This window comes from Elephantulus edwardii, unplaced genomic scaffold (assembly GCF_000299155.1).
Source record: "Elephantulus edwardii isolate Elephantulus edwardi_28Jun2011 unplaced genomic scaffold, EleEdw1.0 scaffold00006, whole genome shotgun sequence".
Classification (NCBI taxonomy): domain Eukaryota; kingdom Metazoa; phylum Chordata; class Mammalia; order Macroscelidea; family Macroscelididae; genus Elephantulus; species Elephantulus edwardii.
The window spans coordinates 30,036,438-30,064,118 of NW_006399756.1; the positions used below are offsets into that span (position 1 = coordinate 30,036,438).

The 27,681-nt window shown below is 52.8% G+C and overlaps 3 protein-coding genes across 3 annotated transcripts; 1 reads left to right on the forward strand and 2 right to left on the reverse strand.

The window, feature by feature from the left end:
- Positions 1 to 25: 25 nt before the first annotated feature.
- On the reverse strand, positions 26 to 9,867 carry LOC102844528 (chromosome unknown open reading frame, human C10orf2). The gene is made up of 10 exons (XM_006880189.1): positions 8,625 to 9,867; positions 8,215 to 8,455; positions 7,865 to 7,972; positions 7,417 to 7,558; positions 5,701 to 5,984; positions 2,534 to 2,636; positions 2,108 to 2,265; positions 1,612 to 1,774; positions 317 to 440; positions 26 to 171 (listed from the first exon to the last, which is right to left on the reverse strand). The coding sequence occupies exons 1-10, from the start codon at positions 9,865 to 9,867 to the stop codon at positions 26 to 28; spliced, it is 2,712 nt and encodes a 903-aa protein (XP_006880251.1).
- A 946-nt stretch (positions 9,868 to 10,813) lies between these two features.
- Positions 10,814 to 14,003, forward strand: MRPL43 (mitochondrial ribosomal protein L43). The gene is made up of 4 exons (XM_006880190.1): positions 10,814 to 10,944; positions 11,018 to 11,124; positions 11,226 to 11,452; positions 13,923 to 14,003. The coding sequence occupies exons 1-4, from the start codon at positions 10,814 to 10,816 to the stop codon at positions 14,001 to 14,003; spliced, it is 546 nt and encodes a 181-aa protein (XP_006880252.1).
- Positions 14,004 to 14,357: 354 nt separating this feature from the next.
- On the reverse strand, positions 14,358 to 23,980 carry SEMA4G (sema domain, immunoglobulin domain (Ig), transmembrane domain (TM) and short cytoplasmic domain, (semaphorin) 4G). Its single transcript, XM_006880018.1, has 14 exons — positions 23,815 to 23,980; positions 23,572 to 23,720; positions 23,229 to 23,291; positions 19,583 to 19,681; positions 19,393 to 19,486; positions 19,127 to 19,240; positions 18,761 to 18,930; positions 18,509 to 18,678; positions 18,066 to 18,210; positions 17,714 to 17,936; positions 17,034 to 17,149; positions 16,763 to 16,938; positions 16,548 to 16,609; positions 14,358 to 15,187 (listed from the first exon to the last, which is right to left on the reverse strand). The coding sequence occupies exons 1-14, from the start codon at positions 23,936 to 23,938 to the stop codon at positions 14,358 to 14,360; spliced, it is 2,535 nt and encodes an 844-aa protein (XP_006880080.1). The 5' UTR covers positions 23,939 to 23,980.
- Between the last annotated feature and the right edge of the window lie 3,701 nt (positions 23,981 to 27,681).

Genomic DNA, 27,681 nt, shown 5'->3' on the forward strand with positions numbered 1-27,681 from the left:
GCAGACACGCGCAGGCTCCCCCACGTCACTCGTGGCCGGCCGGGCGCGCGCGGCGGCTGCGTGGCGGGAAGCGGGCTTCCTCCTTCCGAGGCCTATTATCTGTGCATCGGCGGGCTCGACAGCAGCGGGTCACCCTCTCTCCCTCGACCGGGGCCCCGGGGCCGAGGGCAGCTGGTCATTGTTCGAGCACAAAGGGCCTGGCGCGGTGGTGGTCGCCCCTCCCCCTCTGCTTCTCGACTCCCAGCTTCCCTCCCAAGACACATACTCCAGCATCTGAGTCCAGAAGGGGAAGCCTAGGGTCAGCTGCCCCCCATACCCCATCTACTGGGGTCTCGGGCCCCAGTACACGTCTGGGGGCGAGGCTCGGGTGGTGCCTGCCCCACCCCCAGCCGCTCGAGGGCGGCACACTTGGATTTGCGGAGACGGCGCCACCTGGTGGCCTGTTGGAGAACACACCGAAGTCCGTCCTCATTGGGAGTCCCTACCCCACTGCTCAGCCCTGTATCCTCTCCAGGCTGGCCGAGCCTAGGTCTGTTTGGGACATGGCTCTGAACTCTTTTAACATTCTTTCAGAACTATTTGCCAAGACGCTTGGGGAGTGGTGGATCCTGGCCACTCAGCTACATCACTGGGGTGAACAGGTCCAAACCTACAGAGCAAACCTACACGGGCCTTAAAGCAAACAACGTTCTACTGTCTTTCCCAGGGTCACAAAAGTTCTCAGCCTCTCGCGAACAAACATAGTCTTTTTAACACCCACATGGTCTTTCCCACATACAATCTCACAGCACCACAATCAAAGTCTCATCCATCACACCGTCCCACGTTCCTTCTCACAATCAGGCCAACTCACATACACAGGCAGATTGCGTCACACGCCTTGTTTTACAGTCTTCCACACTGTCTTAAATACCCGGAATATCCTAACCTCCTTTCACACACTGACAGTCTTCTTATCCACATACTCACAATTTCTTACACACACACACACACACACACACACACACACACAGAGTATGTTTCACAAATATCCTTCCATGCAGATTTCCCCTGAGGGGGTCTCTATGACCTGGTCAAGAGGTGCCCTGGGCAAGGACAGCATCCCTGCCCCCCAGGGCCAAGGCCAGTCAGAGCTTGGCTCCGCCCTAGGAAGGAGCATACCCCCCCTTCCAGGCCACAGCCCTGGCCGGCTCTCAGCTCTATTTTTAGCTCTATGGAAAGGGTTGTTTTTCTTTTACCCTGGAAAGGGAAACACAGCCTAGCCACCCTTGGGTTTATCCCAGACCCTCAGCCTCACAAGAACAGCCCAAGACCTTCGCCCCTGAAAAGAACCCCCTCCTCTGGCCTTGTCCTGATCCTAGCCTCCAGGGACACTCAAAGCCTCCTCCCCTTCCCGGCAGCCTGCCCAGAGGCTCAGGCAGCAGCTGGGCTCAGCGTGTTTGTAGAGGGGTGAAGAGGGGGTGGGGAAGGAGGCGAAGGGCCACTAGCTACCATCCTGTACGGAGGGTTTGTTCTTTTTAATAGAGAGGGGTAAGCCTATTCGGTATGGAGAGGTACTTACTCTCATACATTCCCTTGGGAGGGGGCTCCCAAGGGGGCTCCCACCCTTACATGGGTGGCTTCCTGCTTCTGCACTATGGGGGAGGAATGCCCAGTCCTGCCAAGGGTACAGGGTGGTAGGAAGGGGAGGATATGGGCAGGCAGCTGCTGCCTGGGCTGGTAGTACCGGATGGTTGGAAGCAGCTGCCCATTGACACAGAAAGTCTTCTCATATCTTCAGGGATAAGGGACACCACAAAAGTGGAAAAGGCAAGAAAAAGAGGAAAGGCAAGAGCCCAGGTAACCCCAGCCCAGCCCAATAGTTTCCTATCCTGCGCCACCTTGGCTCCAGGGGGCGTGCTCCTATTTCTGATGGAGGGTTTATCACCGCGCGAGGCACAAGGCGTAGAATGGAACCCAGCGTCGTGAAACGTGTAAAATCACTCTGGCCTGGCGGGGGGCGGGGGCGGCATGTGGCAGGAGTTAGGGGTGAGGGTGGAGGTGGAGCCCTGCCACTAGAGTACAGTCGGATCACGTGCTGGGCGCCTGTTTACATTTTGGTCTTCACCTGAGGGTGGCGGCGGGGAAGCAGGAATCTCCGGATGCGTCCCACCCGGCCCGCCCCCGTCGGCGGTCACAGAGCTGCCCCTTTCCCCCACCGTCGCGACAAGCACGCGACAACAGAATGTCCTGCTCACTGAGGTTCCACTCGCACTGTCCCTCAGGCTGCAAGGATAACCCACTGGGCGCCTCTTTTCCTGAACGCACGTGTGTTAATGTGTCCCAAGTGCATGCGTGGGTCTGGAGGGACGCGTGGGGCCCATGTGAGCGAGTTTTCCTATCCGTTCCCTGTGCATACTTTTCTGCCTGCTCTCTATGGACTGAGGACCCCTCCTCATCCTAACATCCAGCTTCCCGGGATGCGGAAAGTTCGTTCCAGAGCCAGGATGTGCTGGAGGCGGAGTTTCTACACCTCCACGGCCCCACCACTCACCCAGCGCGCCCTGCACCGCCGTTCCAGCTCCGTCACCTCCGCGCCGCAGTTATGCCCGCTCCCCCGGCTGCAGCCGGCTCCCGGCTCGGCTCCCGGCGCCCGCCTGGTCCCAGTTGGAGAGGCGGGGCGGAGCGCAGCGCTGAGGCCGCGCCCCCCCACCCGTGGAGGGGAGTGGTCTGCCCTGCACCCCCTCAAAAACCAGCCCAGCACCTTGCCCAGCAGAATCTGAACGGTCGCCCAAGGCTGTCCCCTCCTGTGACCTCTGACTTTACCAGCTTCCTGAACTTGGCTTTCAACCTAGGTAAGGGGCTGTTGGCTGCATCAAGTAAGCGGCTTTAGGACTTGATTTGGCCACCTTCCCTCGCTCATTCCCTAGAGAACCCAGCCCGATCCACACCCGGCCCATTCCCCAAACAGGGAAAATCCCTAGGAAACAGACAAAGGCACGGGATCCACCAAAACAGCCCTCCCCAACTTCGCCTTGGGATTGTCAGAGCAGAACCAGCACCACCCTGTCCCTGGAGTAGGTGTCTGCTCAGGTGAGGAGGCCTGCCAGTTCTGGCCCCCACAGGGCATGGCCAGGTTTCCCTTAGACCCATAAAGTCCCACCCACAGGCACAAACAGGAAGTCGTCCTGTATTGCAGGGAGGCACCAAGGACTCCCTCCCTCCATGGCACCCAATGCAGCCTGTGCCTGCAGGTAGCTGGGCTGTACTTGCAGCCTGAGTACTTGGGCTGTAAGGAAAGGCTAAAATGCTGCCCCCTCACCCTGGAGACCCTGCCTCTCATCAAGTGTGACGCAGTGTCATCCTGAGAACAGTTGCAAATCCAACTGAACCTTGCTTGGCCAGGCTCTCTGAACTCCCAGGGGGGATTGGCAGAGGGTCCTTATGAACACCTGCCCCCAATTTTCTAGGTTCCAGGGACTTCTGTACATACTTGGGGCCTACTTCTTGATATGTGCAGTTTTAAGCAGGTATGGAATGGAATGTGTTTGGGTAGGGGGTGGGGCTGAGGGTAGGTAGCTTCCCTCCCCCTCACCATTCTGGTTTGTACTGTGTGGGGGTGTCTGCTAGAAGCGTAAGACAGTCAAGTATACATCTAGACCTGTATCTCTAAATCCCAGAGGTCCTCTCCTGGGAAGCTCTAAGGATTGCTCGATATGTTCATATCTGGCTTCTAGAAGACCAGAGCACAGAGGCTGCATCCTTATAGGGAAAACTGACCTGGTGCTGTGTATCTGGAAGGCATGGCTGCCATCCAGTGTTAGACCCTGGATGAGGCTGAGACCAGCCAGCGGCTGGGAATGATTACCGCAGGATTAGGGAGGCCTGGCTCCAGCCAGTCTGGGAGAGAGACCCCCAAGAAAGGAGGCCCGGGAGGAGCTACCCCCCAGGTTCTCTCCTACAGAGAACAGCTTTGCAGCAGCTTTGCTTCAGGATCTTCCCAGGAGACATGTGTGGCCACTGCCACATTCTGCAGAGACCACAGACCCTCCCCTGGGCTTCCAGAAGCACCCCACCCCAAGATGAGAGGGAAATCTTGACAAGACAGCCCTCTGCTTTCTGGGAGCAGAAAAACTTTCACATCTGACAAGAGGTCTCCCTTCAATACCCTAAGAACTTCTTGTATTCCCACTACTCTTTCAAAAAATACACAGGAAATTAGTAATTTAGGGAGAGGGGCAGCAAGATGGAACACTTGTTAGGGTTACTTCTGACAGGGTATTGAGATCACCTATCCACAGCTCCTGCAGGGCTTGTTAAAAACCAAGTATTCCTATATTTATCCAAACTCGGAATTAGAATCATATGTGGCAGGATGGGGGTGGGAAGCTGAGCCTATGCCTACATTTTCAACAAGATCCCCAGGAGTTATGGCGCGCACTAGCACAAGACAAACACAAAAGAGTAGGAGAAAAAAAATGGGTGAATATGGCCACATGGAGGGAGGCCAATGACTTGGTCACATCAGAAGGACAGCTGGTCAGGCAAGGCCTGGGCGTGTGGCCCAGTGACCCATACCTCTGCCAAGAATCACATGGGGCTCCTCAGGAAGTTGGGGATAAGGACACACTACCTGTTTCTTCTAGATTGAGAAGTGGTGGTGCCGGGAGGTGAAAGCCCTTCAATGCTCCTGCTTCCTAGGGAACCCACAGCTCAAATGCTGGAAGTAATGAAGGGACCCAGCCACCCACAAAACAGAGCGGGTGTTTGGGTACAGACTGGGGACACCTAGTGGACAAATAGGAGAAAAGCACAGAAACAAAGGCAGTACATAATTCCCCACCCCCGCCCCCAAGTAAAACTAGAAAAGGTTCAAAAAAGTCACGGCACTGTAAATAAAGGAAGCACCATCTTTTCACTTCTACAGTTCATAATCATTGCCTCCCAGAGGCCACAAACACCCCTGCATATGGTGTCCAGGGGACCGACACTCTGGGCTCACTGCTTCTTTCTGTGGCTCTGTTGTCAACCAATCCAGGGGAAATAGCTCCCACCTTTGGGGCTTTGATATTCCAGAACCAAGTACCTAGGATACCAATTCTAGTAAATGTTCTCTCATGACAGGCTCTAAGAAATGGGAGCAAGAAACCATCACCTACTACGTTGCCTTTTGGTGCTAAAAGCCTCAGCTGAGGTTTTGAGGAACTCTTCATTCCTCTCCAGGTTCAAGGCCTGACCCTACTGCCTTAAACTTCAACTTGACCACTCTCACCTGGAGCCTCTATTCTTCCTATTCTCAGTGCTGAGATCCCTACCTCCATATGTCCGTCCACCTGGCTTGCTCTTTCTAATTCTCCAGGCTCTTAACACATTACTGCTGTGTTCTTTATAACGCTATTTACTGTCTAAAACTCTTTTTCTGCTTGCTTACTGCTTACTTGCTTACTGCTGTCTCATCTCTCCTACCAGAAGCAGGATTTCATGGAAGCAGGGATTTCATCTGTCATACTCAGTGCTCTATCCCAAATACCCACACAAATCTTGGTACAGAGTTAAAGGAATTAGGTCACTATGGAACTCTGTCCTAGCCTAGACCCCTCAGATTGAGAGAGGCCCACAGCTGAGGATCACAATCTCTAGCCGAGCCTGTCCCGTCAGGCCTATTTCAGTGTCCAGCTTTGTATAGCCTTCACTCTAGACTAGCAGGTGTCTGGTTATTACGACTTGGGGGCCTGGTCTGGGCACGACTCTGAGTCCTGGGACAAAGCTCCTTTTTTGCCAGAAGGCTTCTTGGTCACTAGTCCATTGTCGTCCTTGATCTTTTTGAGTCGGGCCTTGCTCTTTGGCGGGCTGGAGAAGGTAAGGGAGTTCTTGTTGAACTCAAGGGGGAAGACGCCAACATCTCCATCAAAGCGGTTCTTGGACACCTGCAGATACCGTTTCCCTGGCCCAGTTACCAGCTTTCTGTCCTGCAGAATCAGAACGTTGTCGGCTTCCTGACTTGCCTAGAGGTTTGGGATAGAAAAAGACAGGCAGGTGTAAAAAGGCATATGAGAAATGGAAAAAAAAAAAAGAAAAGGCTGAAGGTGCAGGGAGGCATAGCAAGACTGGAAGAAGGGAAAAATATCCACCCATGCACCTCATCACCACAGTTCTTCCAATCCCTTGACAAGCAGCTTGTTGCTGTCTTGGACTTTGTACATGTTGTTCCTACTGGTCCTGACACTTCTCCCCAGCTGGCAAACCTGTCCTACCCTGGCTCCCTGTCACACAGGTCTCAGTCTAAATATCACATTTTATCTATGAGACTGTTCTCTACTGTAAATAAAGGTACCATCATTTCACTTCCACATTACAGGCAGCCCTTGGGTTACAAACATTCAACTGGTGGATAAGAGACTCAGGAGAGATTTATGTCTGATGCATGAGGCTGGATTATGATTATAGGAGGTTATGTATTGGGCCGTTAACTGAAGATTGACAGTTCAAACTGCTCTGTGAGAGATGAGGCAGTCTCTTCCCATTAAGATGTGGGTAACCTTGAAAACTGGATGGAGGGTCATCATGAGGTGCAATCAACTTGATGGCCCTGGATTTGGTTCTGGCAAGTCACATGAATTCACAGTGGCTATCATCTCTCCTCTCTCTCTGAACCCCTGGCTGTAGTGTTCTATAAATTGGCACTCACTTTTAAAAGGACTAAAGCAACTCCTAACTTTAACAAAATCATCATAATCACCTTTACTTGCTGCACATGCAGCTTTCAAATCATTGAAAAGGCAACAAGCTTTTTCTTGCACTAAAGTAAGGCTAAGTAAGATTATGCACGTAAGTGTACTACAAATTCTTAAAGACACCGTCAGGAATGAATCTCCATTATAAGCCAGAGACTGCCTGTATTCTCTGCCCTTGCTCCATCATAGCAGACAGTGTGTGCTCCTCACCCTATATTCCTTGTGCCTAGCCTAGCCCAGCCCTGACATGTAATAGGTATTCAATATACGTCTGGAACCTTCAGGATTGGGCTGATCCTACTGCCCAAAGGCCCTCCTCTTTATTTGATTAATCTATTATCTACTCAAACTCAACCCAACCTTTATTGACACATCTTCTGGTAGATCTCTTTAGATGTTCCAGGAAGACTCAGATCTTTTCTCTTTGCTTCTTAAAGATCTATGCTGCCAATCACAGCTTTTATCACACTGTGTTGTCTTGTTGCTTCCCTGAATAAAGGAGGCCAAGAGGGCAAAGGGCCAACCATTATCAGCCTCTGTATTCTTTTGTATATATCTTTCATGCCATAGCTCCAGAGGAAGATGCCTCCTGACTCCCCAAAAGGATGGTTAGGAAGAGGATTTAAGGCTGAGTAAGGGCTGTCTCTGGTCACATTTGCCCTCTCCATCCCCAAGAGCCTGGATTCCTTCAAAAGCCACTCACTTTGGCTGAGCCGAAAATGGATGCGGTCTGTAACTCCTTGTCATCATCTTCCTTCCGTGGGTGAATGACCAATGTCACATGACAGCTATTGTCTGTAGCAAACTTCCGGAAGGCCCCGACAACGTAGTCTTGAGCTGCAATCCTGCCCCCATTCAACAAAGTGGTTAATGGACAAAGACAGAAGGACAAGAACATATACTTAATCTTTATAGTCTTATCTCTCCACAAACCGTCCAATTTCACTTTCTCTCTCTCAAGGATTTAGACTCAGGTCTATACTTTCCGCTGTCACACCCCGCATCCTTATAAACTAAGATGCACATGGATGGTATGTGCCTGCACACATCTCAGAAAATGAGAGTCCAGTATATGTGCCTAGAGGTCAGCTGCCTGAGATGACATGTGTGTGTGTGAATGGGGTCCCAGTTTGACAGGAAGGGAATGTCACCTGTCTGTGGACAGCTGCTCGTGACCCATCATGAACTGCAGATTGTCGATCACCACGTGACAAATGTCATAGACATAGACTGCATGTTGCATAGTATCTATTACCGTCCTGGGAATAGGAAAAAGCAATAGATTAAAGAGTTTTACAAGTATTTTCCAAAGCCTCCCTGCAAAATAGTCAGCCTCCTAGAAACTATATTGGGAGCCAGTCCTCTTGCCCTCATTCTTAGAAAATTCTGGCTCTGTCTTGAAAACCTAGGAGTTCTCACTGGAGCTGAAAAAATAATCAAGGCCCTAAGTGCTGAGACTTGTCTGGGAAAGCAAAGTGTTTGGGGTTTTGGGGAACCTCACCTGATGCTTTGTTGCCCATGGAAAGTCATGAAATAGAGGGGAAGGTCTTCAAAGCGATCAGCCCATTCATCATATTTGTCCAGTTGTTCTTCCAGCCGGCCCACTGCGAACTGTGTCAGCATGACCCGAGCGAGTCTCACATTGCTGATCTCAAAGCTTCCCCATAATGTGTTCACCCCCTGGGTACACAAATCCAAGGCATACTCGCTGATGAATGTCGTCTTTCCACTACCTGTTGGTCCTGCAAGATCAAACACAAACCTCGGTGAGGGGGGACAAAGAATGGGGCAAGGAAGGGGTTCACAGCTGGGAGGGAGACCCTCTTCTTCAGCATCTACAGTTATCCAAATCCACATGCTTTGGCCACTTAATCCTCTGTCCTTTGGCCCAAACAGTAACTTCCCAGTTACCTGTGAAAACTGTCAGCTCTCCCTTCCGATGCCCCTTTAAGAGCCGATTGAGGTCTGGAAAGCGGCTCCAGCGGACACCAGCTACTTGCTCCACATTTGACAGTTCTCCGAGCACCTCCTCCCGAAGCTGCCGAAAGGACACGATAGACTTGTGCCAGGCAGGAAGGGCAGCCCGCAGGATACGAGAAAGATTTAAGCCATGGTTCAGGGCCTCCAGTGGGCGAGGCTGCTGGTCCCCAGGCCGCACCAAGGAGCATCGCTTTGGGTTCAGTTTTCGGGCAAACAACTTAGCAGCTTCCCAGGATCGAAGGTCATCCCCCAGCCAGAGCACAATACGTCTGAACTGCTCGAGGTAAGGCAGTAAGGCAGGAGGTAAGCAGGTGGTCCCCCGGGGTAGAGCAAGGGTGGGCAGCCCTAGGGACTGGCTCAAAGCTAGGCTGTCCAGTTCACGACCAGTCAGTACCACTTCAACATCTCTGCGGTTGATCAGTGGTAAGCCAAACAGATTGTGGTAAGCACCAGGTCGGGGAATGGTGTTCTCTACATAGTGCACACTCTCCCCCTGGCCTTCAGCCCTGATTAGCTTCAGTCCTCGTAATCCCAAACTTCCAGGGGAGAACCAAGGAAAGACAAGGCTGCGAGCAGGCCGCAGATACCGCACGTTGAAACGCTTGAGTGTGTCATCTGTCAACCTGGTGAGGCCAAACATCACACGAGCAAGCTGGGCTTCCTCTGCATCAGGCAGCTCCCAGAGGGGTACAGCTCGGTCCCAAATCCTCCGGACTTCCTCAACGTCTGCAGCTTCTGGAGTCTCACTAAGCAGGACCCCCTCCTTAGCTGTGTCCCCTCGGCCTTCCACGCTGGCTTGGAAGTCTTCCCAGCTCCCCTCGGCTAAGCTGGTCATGCAAAGAAAGCGGCCTGTAGTCTTGTCAATGAAGAGGCTGAAGGGCTTGGTAACACCAGTGCGGTCCCTCTGCTCTGAGGTCTCAGAAAAAGGACTGGGTGCCCGCAGGCAGCTGTGGCCATCCTGGAAGGGGATTCCATGGGTCCGCAGATACTGGCGGATTTCAGTCGTTGTTACTGGCAACAGTGGTACCTCCACGGCTGGAAGAGCTTCCTTCCTATACCGTCTGCGAGGAGGTCCTGGGGCCAAGCTTCGGGGACCACCCCTCCGACCCATCCATTTCCCACGTAGGGGCAGGAGGGTCCGGAAGGGGTATCCACCTCGGAGGAGGCCCCACATTCCTAGTCAAATGGAAGAGGCAGTCAGTCACTCTTTGAAATGCTTTCGGTGCCTGGTTTTGGTGCCTTTTGGCTACAGAGCTCACTGTAAGGGGGTTCCTTCCTCAAACTTTTCCTCCAACCACACCCTTTAGAGCCCCCTTCATTTCTCCTTCACAGCTGTGCCCACCATCTGTGAGCCTTGCACGAATGTTAAGTTGCAACAAGCTGATTCTGACTCCTGTCTTCCCGACGTGTGCTGAGCAGAACCCACTCCACAGGGTTTCAGGGCTGTGACCTTTCACAGGCAGACCACCAGGTCAATACTTCCTTGACTCCTCTGCGTGGGTCTCCACCCCCAAGCTTTCTGGCCCGCAGTCTGCGCGTAACTGTTCCATCCGCTCACTCTCCACCTCTGTCCTACATGTCCCTTTCCTCTAGGGTCCCTCACAGCTTCTATCACCTCCTCGATGTTGGATCCCTCTACACCACTCCTCAATTATGATTTCTACATCTCTTCTCCTTTACTATGCCTGCCCTGAGTCTCCTAGCTCTCATTTCTAACAATCAGCCTATAAAATCATCTCTTTTCTTTTTGGCAGCCCCTTTTCTCAATGCTCACAGTCAGAACCCACTTCGCCGTTCCTCCTGCTCAGTCGAAATCTCAACACGATTTGAGCGCCTCTCAATGGCCCTTGCCTAACTCTGAGCCTCCAAACGAACGTCCTGACTCCCATTCACCCCTCTACCCTCCCTAGGCTTTATTAGGAGGAGCTCCGCGGCTCCAGCCGCAACTCCAGTCACTGCACTGCTCTCGCTCTACAAATCCTCAACGTGGGTTAGGCGCACGCGCTTCCCCTTGACCTCGGAAGCAAAATTCCGCCCGGCGCCCCCGGAACCGGAAGTTCCCCGTCCGGGGCCCGTCTTCTGCCCCTTCTGCCCTGTGGTGCGGCGCCTGAGCTGTAGCCATGACTGCGCGTGGCACTGCTAGCCGCTTCCTGACCAGTGTCCTCCACAACGGCCTGGGTCGCTACGTGCAGCAGCTTCAGCGTCTCAGCTTTAACCTTAGCCGCGACTCGCCCTCATCCCGCGGCGCCAGGTGAGTGGGGGGCACTTCCGGACGGAGGTCGCCGGGGTGCAGAGCCATCGCGCTCACGCCTCTGATCCCTCAGGGAATTCATAGAACGGGAGGTGACCGACTTCGCCCGGCGGAACCCAGGGGTCGTCATCTACGTCAACGCGAAGCCGTGCAACGTTCCTAGAGTGGTGGCGGAATACCGTGAGTGCACCGGCGGGGGCAGTGGAGGGTGGACAGGATCGGGGGGCTCGGCCAGCCCACTAACGCGCAGTGTCCCCCGCGCACCCTCTTTCCGCTGCCAGTTAACGGGGCTGTGCGTGAGGAGAGCATCCACTGCAAGTCAGCCGAAGAGATCAGGGCGTTGGTGCAGAAGCTGGCGGCCCAGTCGGGCCTCGACGTGATCCGCATCCGCAAGCCCTTCCACACAGACAACCCTAGCATCCAGGGCCAGTGGCATCCCTTCACTAACAAAGCGGCAGTGCCCGGCGGGCTGCGCCCCCGAGAAGCCCAGGAGGTTGCCCGTGCCCAGGTGCAAGCGCCTTGACGAGCGGGGCCCCCCCCACGCATTCCAGCGGCGAGCCCTGGACTCTTCCCCCTGTTCCTTCCTCTTGTTTCCGAGGAGTCCATGGACAGACAGATGGAACTCCTTGGGAAGACTCAACAGCTCACAGCATTGGGAAGCTGATGCTAAAGCTTTTGCTTGGGATACAAAGTTGTCTGTTTTCAGTGCCCACTGCTAGGGACAGTGACTTTCGGGGCTCCTCATCCTTATTCAGTTGGCATCTCTGAAAATGTTAATATTTCAAGAGTTTTACAGGGCTCTCAAGAGGGCACTCTGATGGCCAAGTGGGTAACCTCCCCCCATGGATGGACGGTCAGCTGTGGGGTGGGTTCTGACTCCACTGCATAAAAATAACACAGGGCTCTTGAGCTCTGGTGGCCTAGTGGCAAGAAGCTGCACTGCAATCCCAGAGGTGCGCAGTTCGAATCCACCAGATGCTCTGTTGGAGAAGGAGGAACAATCTCCACCTGTACCAGTCAGATCTGATTTGGCGGTACACTCACACAATAAAATTTTAAAAATGGTAACACAGGGCTCTCATTTTCCTAGACTAAATTGGTAATGTTAGGTGACATCCAGTCAGATGGCTGATCCTCCAGGGGATTTGCAGAGGTAGTAAACAGCAGGAAAGGAAATGGCCCATCTTTCTCTTAAAGAGCAGCTGGTGGATTCGAACCAGTGCCTTTGGGTTGGCAGTGCAGCTCTACCCACCTGGGAACCAGAACTCCCTGAATTGAAAAGAATAATCTCAAAAGCCATTGAAGGCCCAAGCCTGACACCTTCTAAAGAATTAGGATGTCCCCGTGCTATAACCATTGTGCCAGAGTTAGCACCTTATTCTCAGTTATGAACCTGGCATTGAGCCAGGTACTTCATGTGTCAATGTGTGTATACTAATTTGAAAACTGAGGTGAATAAACTTATTTAAGGTCACATCTGAGGTCTTCAGAATGTGTACGTATCTTAAACATTTGCTTTATCTGTTTTTTTATTATTCTAAAACCAGAAGCAAATAAACAGCCCTTCAGGGTGGTTGGTATAAGAGGCCACATAATTAATTCAGGCCTGACCCCTGGAGGGAGTAAGTCTCAATCAAAGTCTCTGGTAGGAATTTTTGCACCGTCCAGTTGTTCTATCCCCAAGACAGACCCCTCTTTGTTAAGAAATGCATTCATGTCTTCATTTACGGTGGGTGAGGGTTTGAAAAGATTCTTGGGAAAGAACAGAAGGTCCTGAAATAAGGAACATCTTTTCAGTTTAGCTAAAAAGGGGCAGGGTAGTAAAAGAGAAGGTGGAAGTAAAAACCAAGACACCCTGATACGAATTCTTGAAGTGTTGTAATTCCCTTGTCACCATGATCAATGAATAGTAAATCCAGCTCCTCAGAAACCTGCATCCTGACAGCTGGGGAATGGACAGTGTAAGACCAAACAGACCACTCAGAGTTATGGGAAAGGGGGTATTTATTAACCAACGGGGAGGAGCTGAGCCCAGGCTCCCTACTCTGTCACATGCCTGTTCCACCCACCTGGGTGGTGAGTGGGGCATTCCTAAAGTACAGCCATTCTTACAATAACTACATTCATTGTGGGGTAGAGGTGGGAGAGGCTGGGTGAAGGGCAGTAAAAACCCGTGGGATTCCACGTTCTTGGCTACAAAAATAACAGTCATCCTCACCCAAGGGGACTGGGGAGCTCAGTCAGGATTTGATTGTCCCATATGGGCTTGGAGACCTCCGAGGCCCCTGGACCCTAAAAGTGCCCCGGTGAGGTAGGACAGGGGTGGGAGCCAAGCATCCAAACTCCCAGCCTCTACCCTTTGCATAGTTCCAAGAAAGGGCTTCATGTGCCAGGGGAGATGTCAGATCACTCCTCCCTTTCCCTGCGCTGGTCTGGGGGTAGCAAATGCTTGATCCTCGAAAGGGAGGCTGGCTCATTGAGTGCAGTGTTGGTCACCTGTCCTAGGGAAAGGTCTGTAAGGACAGTGAAACAGGAGGAGGACCTCCCTCTGATACGTCCACGAACCAAACCCAACAGACATGTCTGCAGCGGCAAGGGGAGGCTCAGAAGGGACATGAGTGGAAGTGTAAACACACTCGTACAGTGTGCGCTACCACGCGTGTGAGAAGTTACGTGCCTAGAGCTCTGTCTCTACCGCTCAAGAGTGACCCAGGGGAATCGGGAGGCTGACTCACGGGGATGCACAGCAAGGGTGAAGAGAGGAATGACGCAGTCTTCACTCCCCTGACTGGCTGTGCCCAGGCTCTTGCCAGAGAGGTCACTACATGGTGCTGGGGCTGGAGGACAAGATGAGATAGGATGGGATGGGAGGACACCCAGAGTCCAGAGAAAGAAACATGAGAATGCACCAGGAGGAGGCAGGGTGTAGGACACTGCAGCCCAGCAGATTGACATTCTTCCATGTGCGTATGTGAAAGGACACAGGGCTCTGGAGGCTGGCCAAGGTCTCGTCTGATTTCAGGACCATCCAGCACACTAGGCCATGCAGAGGGCGGTGAGACGTGAGGCCATCTGGACCTGCAGAGCCCTGCCTGGGAGAAAGGAAGTAAACAAGGCAGGGGGATGCTGTCTTCTCCCAAGAACTTGGGTTATGGGGCCAGGCATTGGGCTGGGTCTGCAGAACCCCTCGTAGGAGCACTTACCTCTGAGGAGCACCAGTGGGCCTGGGCTGCTCACACATGGGTCTGTGGAGACTGAGGAGGGGGCTTTGGCTGAGCCTGACTCTGGCCAGCCCTACAGGGACATCAAAAAGTTGGGAAGAGGATGTGGATTGGGGGGTACAAAGAAGGGAGGGGGGCCGCACTGGGGAGGCTGACGGGCTGGCGTGGCAGAGCTCTTGTCTTGGCACCGGCTCAGACTGAGCTCTCATCGAGCTGCTCCACGAGATGCGTGTGCTTCCTCTTTTCCAGGATGCGGCTGAGCTCCTCGGCAAAGGAACAGGGCCCCGGTGGCACTCCGTTGTCGTTCTGCCTCAGGAGCACGTAGCTGTTGCCGTTCATCCTGCGCAGCCGGCTGGGAAGTGCCACCAGCCCATTGGTCAGCTCGGCTGGAGGTGGCGGGGGTGGTGGAGGCGGTGGGGCTGGAGCCCCTTCCCCAGGGATGATCTGGAGGCAGCTGCCTTCCAGGCCCCCAGATCCTTCCCCATCGTCACCCTCATCTTCCTCTCCGGGACACTGGCCGGAGACAGTCTGCAGCTGCACAGCAGAGCCCCCTGTGCGGCCAGCACGGCCCAGGGAGTACTTCCGGTGGCGGCCTCGGCCTTTCCCCCGGAGACAGGCCACATAGAGGAGGGAGGAGGCCAGGATGAGGCAGAGGCCACCAAGTGCAGCAATGATCAGCACATAGAACAGCTTCACATCAGGCGCCAGTTGGGCCCCAGGCGTGGCGGGGGCCTGTGGAGCTGGGGCAGGAGTGGCCGGCCGGACTGTGAGGCTGTAGGAGGCCAGCAGAGTGCGGAGGCCGTTCTCCTCAGCATAGCAGCCATATTTGCCACTGTGCTCAGGCTGTGTGTCTGTCACCAGCAGCCCGTCCACGCCGATGCGGTAGCCATCCTGCCCATCACTCAGGCCCATGCTCTCGTTGAGCAGCCACAAGGCCCGGGCCAGGTTGGATGGCTGGTCACAGGGCAGGAGGACATCATCACCCCGGAGCACAGAGCGGGTCTTCAGTGGTGGTGGTGGCCCTGGGGCATGGTACAGAAAAAGAGGTCAGTGCCTGTCCATCCCAGACCTGATCATTTACTGCCCAATTCCCGCACAAGTCCAGGATCTGGACTCTCAGTGATAGTGCCACATGGTGCCCTGTGAGGTTCACAGTGACCCACTCAGGAAGCAGGTAGTGCCTTGGGCTTCTCTCTCCAGGCTCACTTCCTCTCCTGAGTTTCAATCCTGCTGTCTGCTAATGACTCACCACACTTTCCAGCATGGATTTCTCTATTTGGGCACTAGCTGTGAACATGTACCATGTGCATCTGTTTGCAGTCTGAGGCACCTCAGAGGAACTCAGGCCAAAGCATCCCTTTCACAGAACCCAGGGCCCTTTGTCCGTCATGGGGAATGGCACCACCGCCACTCATAAGTCATTAAGTCAGAATCCTGGGAATCACTCTTGCCTCCTCTTGGCCTTTCACCTTTGTATCCAACCTCACCATAGTTCTGCTTTGAGAAGCTATCTCAGACCTATTTGCTGCTTCTCCCTGCCAGCACCTCTCTGACCACATCTAGTCCAATGGCTGGGGGTTTAAAAACACAGATCTGATTGGAGTACATCCTTGCCTCAGAGGTTTCCTTTTGCTGTTCAGATAAAGACCAGAATCTTTGCGAGGCCTCGGCCTCCTGCTCCAGCCTCGTTACTTGATGTTCACAAACTTAACATTTCTCTGCTTGATGATTGCTCTGCTTGGGTGTCATTCCCTTACCCAAGCCCTTCACTGACCTCTTTAATAGCATAGCAGAATATAGTAAAAGCACAAACTCTGGAGTCAAACTGTTTGGTGTCAGGTTTGAATTCTGACCCTGCTTGCTTAATTGCTGATTAACGTGGGGCAGTTTGCTTCCCTATGTTACAGAGAGATTGTCCCTCATGAGGGTATTATGGCATTTCGTGTAGGGATGCTGAGAGAATAAGTGAGATCATGTTTGTAAGCATCTGACTGGTGTCTGGTACACAGCAAGCTCTCAACAATTGTGGTCTATGAAAATGAATATTTGCTCTTCTTCGTTATCCTGCTGAATGCTTATCAGTGTTATAATTACTCCTTTCATAATTAAAAGAAAAGAACAGTGAAAATAATTAAAATTGTCATGAATGTGTGAACATTAGACACTTCTCATCTTGGACTTATTTCTGCACTGCTAGGCAGCAGATGTTGGTTGAACACTTGGTATGTGCCAGATGCTACAGACACGAGTGAACCTGGGAGGCCTCTTTCTTGAAGCTTTTAGGTAACAAGACTATGTGTCCTCTGCTCACTATTCAAAAGACGGTCATCCTCAACGAAAGCCCGCAGCTCAGAGACATGAAAAGATCCATGTGCTACTGACCTGTGTCCCTGCTGCCCTCACAACCTCGGTTTCCTCTCTCCATGTCCTGTATCAGGCCTGTCCTGAAGACAAAGGATTGAAGTATATGAACATTGAGAATTTGATTTTAGTTTCCTAAGAAAACAGTTACCAGTGACAGGCCCCTGACCCCCTATGGCTGGCAGGGCCTCTTCCCCTTAAGCCCTGAACCCTGGCTCACCACTACCACCTCCCACGCTCTACTTTGATACCTGTTGGCTATCGTGGTGGTCTCCCTGCAGGCATGGGTTTTGGGGTCCCAGCCACAGTACGGGTCTCGGGCCAGAATGCAGTCATAGCAGGAGCGGTAGCGGGAGCAGCTGAACAGAGGTAGCTGAATGACACCACTAGGGGCCCCCACATAGAGGCTGTGCTGGGAGCCAGAGAAGACAGCTGGTTGGCAGGGCACCTACTTCTTTGCTTGCACACAGTCACTGCCCAGCCCACTCCCCACAAGTCAAGGGCTACCTGCATAGGAGAGATGACCAAATTCTCCACAGATTGGGGCTCCCTCAGCACTTGGGTCTCTTCGATGATGTGTATCCCAGAGCCCAGGACGACAGCCTTGTGGATCCAGCCATCAGCTGAGGCGGAAAGAGCAAAGGGTTGGATGAGACTCAGCAGCAGCGTAGTCACCGTAGCAAACCTAGTGGGAGCAGCCTGTGCATTGTGCACTCAGGCCACGAGGCTCACACGGTGAGCAGCAGCGGGCCCTCTGGCTGCTGGGAACTCCACGTTAGCCCTGGCAGCAGTTACTGGGTTTGGAAGTGTAAGTGATGAGGGTTAAATGTCATTTTGGTTGGTGATAGGAGTTAGCAGTCACCAAAGTCAGTGGCCACCAGGGGCCTGGATGAATGAATGGTCATTAAAGTAATGACATTGGTGGTCACCAGAGTTTTATGATACAGTGTCTCCTAAGATCTCTGGTGGCCCAGTGGTAAGAAGCTGTGCTGTAATCCCAAAGGCATGCAGTTCAAATCCATAGCTGCTCTGTGGGAGAAGGATGTGCAGTCCCCGGTGCAATTTACTGCCACTGAAAACCCTCTGGAGGATCAGCTATGGGTCAGTTCCAACTTGATAACATACAACAACAATAAGGAGCAAAGATCAGGAGTCACCAGAGGGCTCGGGCCAGGGGTCAAGAGCACCTGTGCTGAGAAAAAGCAGGTCGTAGGTGAGTCCAGCAGGCGTGGTGACTGGTGTCCCTGTGAGATGTGTGTAGCGCACATTGCGTTTAAGCAGCAAGGGCCGTCCACGTGTGGGCACCAGGGGCCGAGCCATTAGTGGGTGTAACTTCACAAAGTCCAGGACCAGGGAAGGCAGGTCCCGGGACGAGTTGTAGCCTCGGCTGCGCAGTGAGTCTGTGATGCACTGGGGGTGAGGACGAGGCTAGTGAACCTCGGGACTGCACTGCTTGCCTGTGCCCTCCCCATGAGGGTAGGCCCTGTCCCCGCCTTGGGCTCCGCCTGTTCAGCATTGGCTCCAGGTTCAGACACTCACCGAGCCAGGCCTGGGTTCAGGTACTCCCCCGTCATAGCGACTCCAGCGCCGGGATCCATCCTGGTATTCCATGTAGGGGCCTGTGAAGACGGCCTGCACCTCAGCCAGGTCATAGCGGCAGATGGCTGAGGCCTCCAGGGTCTTCCTAGGGGCAGGACATGGGGAGGGTTTGAGTCACACTGGGTGGAGCCTGCCCTCTCCGCTTGGCCCAGCCCCGCAACCACTGTCGCCCTGCCCTCACCACTTCCACTCCAGGACCTCTGAGCCACTGCTGGGGGTCAGCACGCCACTGCCTCTGGCCCCACATGAGCCGAGCTTGCCTCAGCTTTTGTCTTTGCAGCCAGCCCTCTCTGCAGCTGATCCTATCTCAACCTCACTGGCCCCTCTGCTTGAGCCCATTCACTGTCCCAAGTTCCTTATCTCCCCACTGTCCCTGCACTGACCACTGCGTGGTCAACGTGAAGGCTGCATAGAAGCGCGTGCGGGCTGACATGCCGGCGTCCAGGCTGCAGACACCACGCAGAGTCTCATATTGTGGGATATGGCAGATGAGACGTGCTTTCAAAAAGGACGTCCACTTCTTCTGCAGGATCTTCTTCCCTCCCAGGTCCCCCTGGGGAGGGAAAGGTGCAAGGTTACAAGGTTAGGGGCCAAGGTCCAGTCTCCAGCCTGGCCCTGGCCTTGGCTTTACCCACCTTGCAGACACGGGCCACCCGGGCCACGCGGTGGCTGTTGCGGCTCTGAGTGTAACTGCCGGAACCTTCCTCGGTGGCACGTTCGGTGAAGAAGTAGTAGACCTTGTCGTCATCGCCCACCGCACTGGCCTCGCTCTCCCGCACCAGGACAGAGAACACGAACTCAGCATCTGTGGGCAGGGCAGTTCAGGAGGCTTCTGGGAAGGACTGGGAACCCTCTCCAGCCCTCCCCCTCACTTGACAAGAACACACAGGAAGGAGCCGGCTCACCTGAGGATTTGGGGATAAAAATGACCAGCTGCCCAAGGGAGTGACAATGAAGACACTGTCCCCCCGCCCCACCACCCTATGTCTCATCCTTCTAACCATTGAGCCAGTGCATCGGTGCCTCCTCAGTCCTCAGGGAGTGGGGGTGGCGGCTTCGGCGGATGTCAGGAATGCTCCGGAATTCATAGCGTGTGGCTGTGTAGAGACCCCCATCTGGGGCAGGGCCATAACACAAGAAATGTCACAACAACATGTTACACACGAGAGGTACATGTTACCCATGGGCAGTTACATCCTACCAACAAGGTCCACATGCCCACAACAGCATGCTAGCAGGAGCAGAGGAGAAAAGCGCATCCACTCACCAATGATGAGGCCTGTGAAGCCACGGGCGGGGTCATACGGACATTTCTCCTTGCCCTCCTCAAAGGTGGCTGGCAAGGTGAAGGCCTCGGCATCCTGAGCCAATGAGGGGCAGAAGTAGTCAGGGGTAGTATGAGGTCAGGTGGGGATGAGACCAGTGTGAAGCCTGGGGGCTGGGGTGGGCGTACTCACAATAGCTGCACACAGGGGCTGGAAGGCGTGTGTCCCACACGTGTACAGGTGGGTGGCATTGAGCCGCTGCAGGAACCGCACATGGTTAAAGCACTCAGTCTGTGGATGAGGTGGAGAGGGCATGTGAGCCCCTGGCCAAACTACAGTAGTCCTCTATCAACACAACTCTTAGCCTTACCACCCAGAATATTCCATAAGATTCAGCCTTGTGAGTGGCATGACCTCTCTTCTCTCTGCTGGGCGCTACAGGACCCTCTCTGCCAGTTTCTCCTCTGCCTTTATTTGAGAACTCCTGACCTGCTTCTCTCAGGTCAATCAAGCTCTTTCCCTTAACCTCCCCTGGCTTGGAGTGCCTACACCACCCTTGGAGAGATGGTACCAAAAATGTTTCCAGGCTCCAACCTTCAGTCCTCAGTATTCTCCCTCACACATCAAACTTTTCTGGTCAGAACGCAGTGCATCACCTTCTTCCTAACCTGCAGCTTCCCCCTAAACCTGTCCATCTAGTCTTTCCCACTCTCCCTCCATACATCCTATTACTCAGGTCAGAAACTGGGAGTCATCCCTGATGCTTCCTTCTCCCCCACATTCATGATCATGACTTCATGATCAAGAACTCTTCATCCAAGTGTTTCTTAACTTGACCCACTTCACCTTCACCATCACCAACCCTGTCCAAGTTACCACGGTCACCTCTTCCCTGGACCTGCTGAACCTCCTGAACTTCTGCCACTTTCTTTCTGACGATTCTTTTACTTATTGACTTAATGAAGGCGGTGTGTGCATGTGCACAAAGGGATGTGTTATAAACAGAGTCCCTTCTACTCACTCCCCTCAGCTCCCTGGTTACCATTTCAAAGGTGATCTTTGAACTATGGTTTGTCCCAGAAACATTCTACCAACGTACACTTTTGTTCCCCTCCAGCCCACTTTTTAGGGCATATTTTGAAAAGGAAAATAGATCACATTGCTATTTAAAAATCCATTCAGTGGCTCACCAGTACCCTGAAAAGAGTCCCACAGGCCTCTGGTCCTGCCTGCTGTGGCCTCCTCCTTGGGCCTCCCACTCTTTTCCAGCCATACTGGCCTCTACTCACCAAACACTGCTGTCCTCTGGGCTTCTCTTCCTTCTGCTACCTGCTGGCACCCATCCTCTCCTCCCCACCAGCTCCTCAGGGTCCCTTCCCCTAACACACACAATGTCCTTGCCCCCTAGTTTAATCTAATGCACCAGCAGCATTTCCCCAAGGTGCTTACATTTCAAATAAAAGGAGGATGGATTTTGTGGTCAAATAAATTTGGAAACTACAAGGTAAAACCTATCTTTCCTGAAGGACTTTTCATAACCTCAAGGATGTCGCTGTGTATTGTGGGATTGAGTACACAGTGCCTCCCAAACTAACTGGACCAATTAATGAAAGCCTTGTTTCAGAAATTAATGTTCCTCAGAACATGACTTTGGGATATGCTGTCCTAAAGACTTTCATCCAAACTGTGGTGCAGACAGCAAGCAAAGCCAGCTTCCCCAGGAGCCTGTTAGAAATGCAGAATCTCAGGCACTTCCTTGGACTTAGAATCTGAATCTTAATAAACTGCCCTGGTGATTCAGGTGCACTTTGCCGATTCAGAGTCTCAGAAGTCTGAAATCGCCAGGTGTCCATTGTCACAGAATAAAGTCCAAATTCCCAGCTGGGTGTTATGACCTCCCTGACAGGGTTCCACCTGCTTCACCAGCCCACTTCTGCCCACGCAGCCTCCTTTGTTAGCATCTCCTGGAAACACCTCTTTAAATGCTGCTGTCCCAACACTGCCCCAGATACACTGAACCAGAATCCCCAGGCTGGTGGACGTTGGAAATGGGTATTTTTAAATTTTATTATTTTTTTTGTGTGTACCGTCAAATCGGACCTGACTGGTACAGGAGGAGATTGCCCCTCCTTCTCCAGCACAGCATCTGGTGGATTCGAACCACATACCCCTGGGATTGCGGTGCAGCTTCTTGCCACTAGGCCACCAGAGCTCCCTTCGGAAATGGGTATTTTTAAATAGCCCTCCAAATGGGTCTGTTACATAGTCAGACACAGCCCTCCTACACAGTGGACATCAGGAGGGCTGGAGTCACCCAGTGCAGTGTGACTTACAGTGTCGTCCACCCTAACCATGGCCTTCCTCCCATCTCAGACCACACGGGATCCTTAGTAATGCTTACTGTCAATACCAATCATAAAAGAGTACGTGATAAATATTGATGTAAATTACTTGAATGCAATGTTTCTTGGTTTATATAACAATAACAAAATAATAATAAAAATTTTTCTACTTTTTAAATTAGCTTAATAGCTAATACAGGGAGCTCTGGTAGCCTAGTGGCAAGAAACTGTTCAGCAATCCTGAAGGCACACCATTCGAGGCCACCAGCTGCTCCATGGGAGAAGGATGGGCAATCTCTTCCCATGCAATTAACTGCCTCTGAAAACCTGCTATGAATCAGTTCTGACTTGATGGTGCACAGAAACAATAGCTAATACAGTCCTTAATCTTTCTCTTATTCCTTTAAGGGAGCTCTGGTGGCTTCATGGTAAGGAATTATGCTGCCAACCCAAAGGCATGCAGTTCGAATTCACCAGCTGCTCCATGGAAGGATAGGCAGTCTCGTCTTGTACGACTGATTAACTGCCTCTGAAAACTCGCTGGAGGGTCTGCTATGGGTTGGTTCCAACATGACGGCACATAACAACTTGTTCTCTTTAATTACTACTTTGCTCTCTGAAAATTTACTTATAGATTCACAAATAGTAATTACCACCATACTGTAGTTAAAACACGAGAAAATTTGACAAAATCAGTGACTATAAAATCATTAGCAGCAATGAAAACAGCAGCTCACACACAGCGCACAGATGAAACCACATGATTCGAAGTATCGTCATAACTGGGTAATAATGACAGCTCTGACAGGAGTGTAGTCAAAGGTTCAAAAAGTAAATCAGTCTAGAGTTTGAGACGTGCCGGTGTATTGATACACATAAGTTTGGCTTACAAAAAATATTTTTGTTGTTATAATTATATACAAGAATGTTTAACAAAAATTAATTTCTGCAACACAGTACAAAATTTTCCTACAGCCATTTTGGTGTCTCTTTCTCTGACGGAGTCATCCAGCGCAGTGTGCACCCCTGTGTCCCTCTTGTGACACTTGTTTTGTGCTGTCAAGTCAGAAGTGGCTCATTTTGCCTATTAACACCCTGTTCTCTAGTCAGAAAAGGTTAATAATGCCCCTCCATAATGGGTCCTCAAGCTGTTTCTTGACCTTGTTTTTCTCATCCATTAAATGGGGCTACTATTACTTCATAGGCTTATTCTAGAATTAGGCTATATAAGTCAACCCTTATTAAGGGTTGCTTTTTATTCCTATCATGGTCATTATTTGGGAGCCGGAGGAGATGAAGATGCCATGTGCAGGCCGAGACAGTATCAACCAACGGTGTTTAGATTGGAAGCACCACACTCAGGCCTTGCTACTTGAGCAACAATTGTGGCTGCTATGATGGGCTGGCTAGTCTGTACCTTTTCATCTAATCCCGCCAACCCTGGGATGCCCAGTAGAGAAAGAGGAAAGGAGCTGGGGACAGAACAGATCATATACCTGGTTATTTTTTCCTTTTTGATGACATTTGCTTTGCATCTCTGGGGAGGCCTCCCAGTGGATCTGTCAAGAGGGAAAGGAATGGACTGATGCATTGACTGATGTTCCTCCTTGTCCTCGTAACTGATGGGACAAGGTATGGGAAACAGGACCCAAGAGAGCTGAGGAAATTGGGGTGAGTGTGATCTTCAGGAGAAACAAGAAATACAAAAGAGATTTAAATTGAAAAGGACAGCCCTTACTGAGGAGAGGCTGTGGGGGGCTGGCAGTCTCTGTAAAGTTGAGGTCTCAGGAAGCGGAATGGACCTAGAGATCCTCTGATTGGTTCAGGGCCCAGACTGACCTCTTTGTGAGTCCCATCTCCTATGTCCTGAGCATTGAGAGAGAACAGGGCCCCTCGGGCTCCTACTAGCAGCCTCCCTGAGGCCTCCTCCAGCAGTAGTGTTGAGTAGTTCTGGGCTCGGCCCTTGAATTGCCGAGTCCCAGAGAGCTCTGAGGAGAGAAGGAGCGGTGAGCCCAGCTCTGAGGCTGCCCCACCCTCTCCAAAGCCTGGGTTCTCACTATCTCTCGAGGTTGGGGATCTAACCTTCATAGGGGATGGTCATCCGTGGGGTCGCATCTAGTTCTCTGGATGGTCTCCGTGGTGAGGGTCCAGGCACTGCTGTGGCTGCAAGGAAGCTCAGGAAGAGAGGCCAGACCCTCCCCCACATCTTCCTGGGGGGGGCCAGACCAAGACCCCCAAAGGAAGCCAGGGCCAAGGTCACAAGGAAGTATTATGGGAAGAACAGTCTGAGGGGGTCAAGGTCCAGGGAGGTCACTTGTAAGGTCAAGGGTCATGAGGGCACAGGGAATATTGAGTCATGGGGCCAGGGGGGGTCCTGAAGTCTGGGGGACATGGGGTCCCAGCGTTGTGTGGCCATCGGATCCTAGCAAAGAGGTCAGAAGGAAGGACGAATCACATGCAGCTTTTCTGTGTCATGTATCAACTCCATGGTGACGGAGAGTCAGAGAGGCATTGGAGGTAACAGATGGGGTCACCCCGTCCCTGACAGTGGGACTAATCCTGGTTCTCTGAGGTTCATTTTCTGAAGAAAAAGCAGGAGAGAAAAGTCTTTGATCTGTGTGTGGGGTGGGGTACGTAGAGTCGAAGTAGCCTGGCCTTGCGGAGGTGATGTGTGTGGAAGGAGGCGCAGCAGCCACACAGCTCCCAAAGCAAGGTCAAGCCCAGCCCTTCCTTCCGTCCATCGTCTGCTCTAGTTTAGGAGTTTGGGACAGAGCTCTCCTTACAGGCCCCCACACGCCCTCCTCTGGTGGATGTTCAGGAGGTTCCCATTTTGGGAGAACTAGAGTTCTCAGGGAGACTGCTCACCCCTTGAAACAGCTAGACAGCCAGGCAGCAGCGCCCCTCTAGCCTGCGGGGGTGCCTTATGCAGGAAGGCCTGGGCACAGAGGTTTAAAGGGCCTTTGTTTATCCCATCCTGTTTTCCCTTTGTTTTTTCTTTTCCCTGGCTCGAGAGCTCCCTCTGGAATTTCTCTTTAATTAGACACTTCTCTCTCAGGCATTCCTCTCTGAGGGGGTGCCTGGCTCTGTCCTGCCTCTGAGAGTCTGTACTGCGATCTCAGGCTAGGCGACCTACCTGAAAACTGGCACTCATTGGCCCAGGGTTACAGGTGTGGGGGTCTATGTAGGAGGCAAGGGTAGGTAAGGGGGACAGGAGCAACGTGGAGGTGAACAGTGGGATCCCAGAGTTCTTGGTCGGAGATGAGATGGTCCCCACAACAGAATCTTCCCTCAAGCCAATCAGTTACAGACTGTGGGTGGGTGGCAAGCCTTTTTCCACCTCCTCTTGTAACAGACCTTCCCTGGTCCCTATAACACGAGGAAAGGCCTGCTGGTGATCTACTTCTGAAAAAATAAGCCACTGAAAATCCCATGGAGCATATTCTACTAGGCCACATGTACACATGAGGTTGCCATGAGTCACAATCGCCTCCACGGAAACTGGACTGGGTTCTTTGGAGGGCAAGGGTCTAAGTTAGGCTTCCTGATCCCTGAGGGGGCTCATGAAGGCTTCCTGGGCTGGGCCAGGTGTGAAGGAGGCCTTGATTCACCTCATCTCGGGAGAGGCCCACAGACAGAGCAAAAGGGGCCACTGGCCTCTTCTCTCTTTTCTATGTCAAATATTAACTAAAGGCCTTGAGGAGAGAGGGGAGGAAGAGATGACCTGACAGAGAACAGGAAGTTGAGTGTTTATTTAATGAGTAAAAGCACTGTCATGGAGGATGGGGGGATGAAACATGACAGGAAGAGAAGTGGGTCCCTGGATCACAGGAAAGTACCAGCTCTGGGTTTGGGGCCTGGGGCTGGAAAACGCCTCATGCAAGCTGCCCATCTGCCACCGGCTACTGTGGAGGCACACCTGTTTACCTTTGGGGCTCCTATTTGCTTAGCACTGAGTGGGTGGAGGGACTATTTGGCTAGGAAGGAGCAGCCTTCAGGATTGGGCAGGAGGAACACACCCCAGATTGGAGAAGCCCCTTGGAGTATGGTGCCCGGCACACTTTTCCAGGTGTTTTCTAAATCACGTGTGCAGAGCAGGGCAATGTGCACACACACAGAGCACCCTGATACAAGTTCATAAGGAGAAGAGTCATGCACATGTGCATACCCACAAGTGCACGTCAGTGCTCACACACAGGCCCATGGCCACGTGTGCTCATGCATATTCACATGCCAAGCTGTATTCAAATGCCCATCCACTCAGCAGGTCCCACGTCCTCAGAGGTTGGCAAGGGAGGTGGGTGTAGGGACACACACCAGACTCGTTTCCATGGTGGGCCAGGCACACACATATGCAAGCGAGGGCAGGGGTGGGTTACTCGTCTTTACCGATCTGTAGTGAAACAATTTCACACCACGTGGGTACTGGGTACTCTGGGTCCTTGTCAGGGAACAACAATTTGATAAGAAAGTCTGATTGAGTAGGAAGGTTCTGTGGAGAGAGATGGCACTTGTACCTAAAATCCAATTCTCTGATATGATTGAGAAATTGCTCACTAAAGATTAGTAAATAAGCACAAATAAGCTGTGTACACCTTGCTTATTGAGTAATCTGACACTGCATGAGGGTGAAGGCATGCGTGACCTCACACATGATACATGGACACATAGACCACCACACTGCACATTCATCCATCCAAGTTTGAAGGCTGCCAAATGTCTATGTGGGGTTAGGCACACAGCAGGACCCCATCTGCCTATCCAGAAGTCAGCAACTCCCAACTCTAAGGGCAGTGTGTGTTCGTGTGTGTGTGTGTGTGTGTGTGTGTGTGTATAGGGGATTTCTGGTGTGGGGGTGTGAGGTATGGGCTAAAGGAGATTAGCAGGAAAGAGGAGGTTACCTAACCCTGGCAGGTCCCTAACTTTGGCAAAGGAAAGAGGAAATGAATGGTGTGGCTTAGCTCTTACCTACCCTCACGTACACTGCAGTTCTAAATATACTAACTGGGTCTGAGCTCTCAGTGTCCATTTCACCTGTTGGGAGGGTGGGGTTAAACGGGTGGGGCAGGGCGTGCTCTCCCACTCCTGTGGAGAAGAGGGCTCAAGGTCTCCCATCCACACCTCACACTCCACCCTGAGTTCCACTGTCTGGGTCCCCGTTGCAGCCAGCCCTCTCTTGCCACGGAACTCTGACCATCTTCCACCATTAGTTTCCAGGGTGGAGATACTGGGGCGGGGAGACCCTCAAACAGCATCAATGGAAGATTGGCAGGTTCTCGACCTTCAATCCCAGCTGCCACCCGTGTGTGGTAGGAGCCCCGTCTGCCCTACAGGAGTGTTTCCCAGGGCTCACTGAGCCCCTTTCCTAGCCCCATCTTAGTATATCCGCGGTTCCCTCCCTTCGACAGGTCTAACCTCAGTCTTGACTGCTGCAGCTCGAGGACAAGCTCTCCTTCGATCCCGCCGGGAGAGGTGACCCAGATCCCGGGGAACACGGTTTCACCACGCGGGCCGCCGCCCCGTGCTAGTGCCCGACTCCGAGGTTCCGGGGCTGCGTGGAACGCGGCTCGCGGCCTGGCCCCGCGCCCCTCTAGAGCCTTTCTGCAGGATTGGGGGGCTTGGCTGCGAGAAAGGCCTGGCCCAGCTGCAAGGGTAGATTGGACGCGAGGAAGGCCTAGCTTGGCCGCCGCCCCCTGCCCCGAGACCCCCCCACACGGGCCGCCCCCCTCACCTTTGCGCTCGGATCCCAGATCATAGGTACCGGCTTCGCACCGCTGGGTCTCCGCGGCCCGCGGCCCAGGCTGCAGGAGGAGGGGGCCGCGGCTGGAGGCGGGGCGGGGGGAGAGGCGGAGCCGGGGTGGGCGGGGACCAGGGAGGCGGGGACGACGGGGTGGGGTGCGGGGGAAGGGCACCAAACTCTACCTTCGTCCCTCACCTTAACAGAAAAGAGCT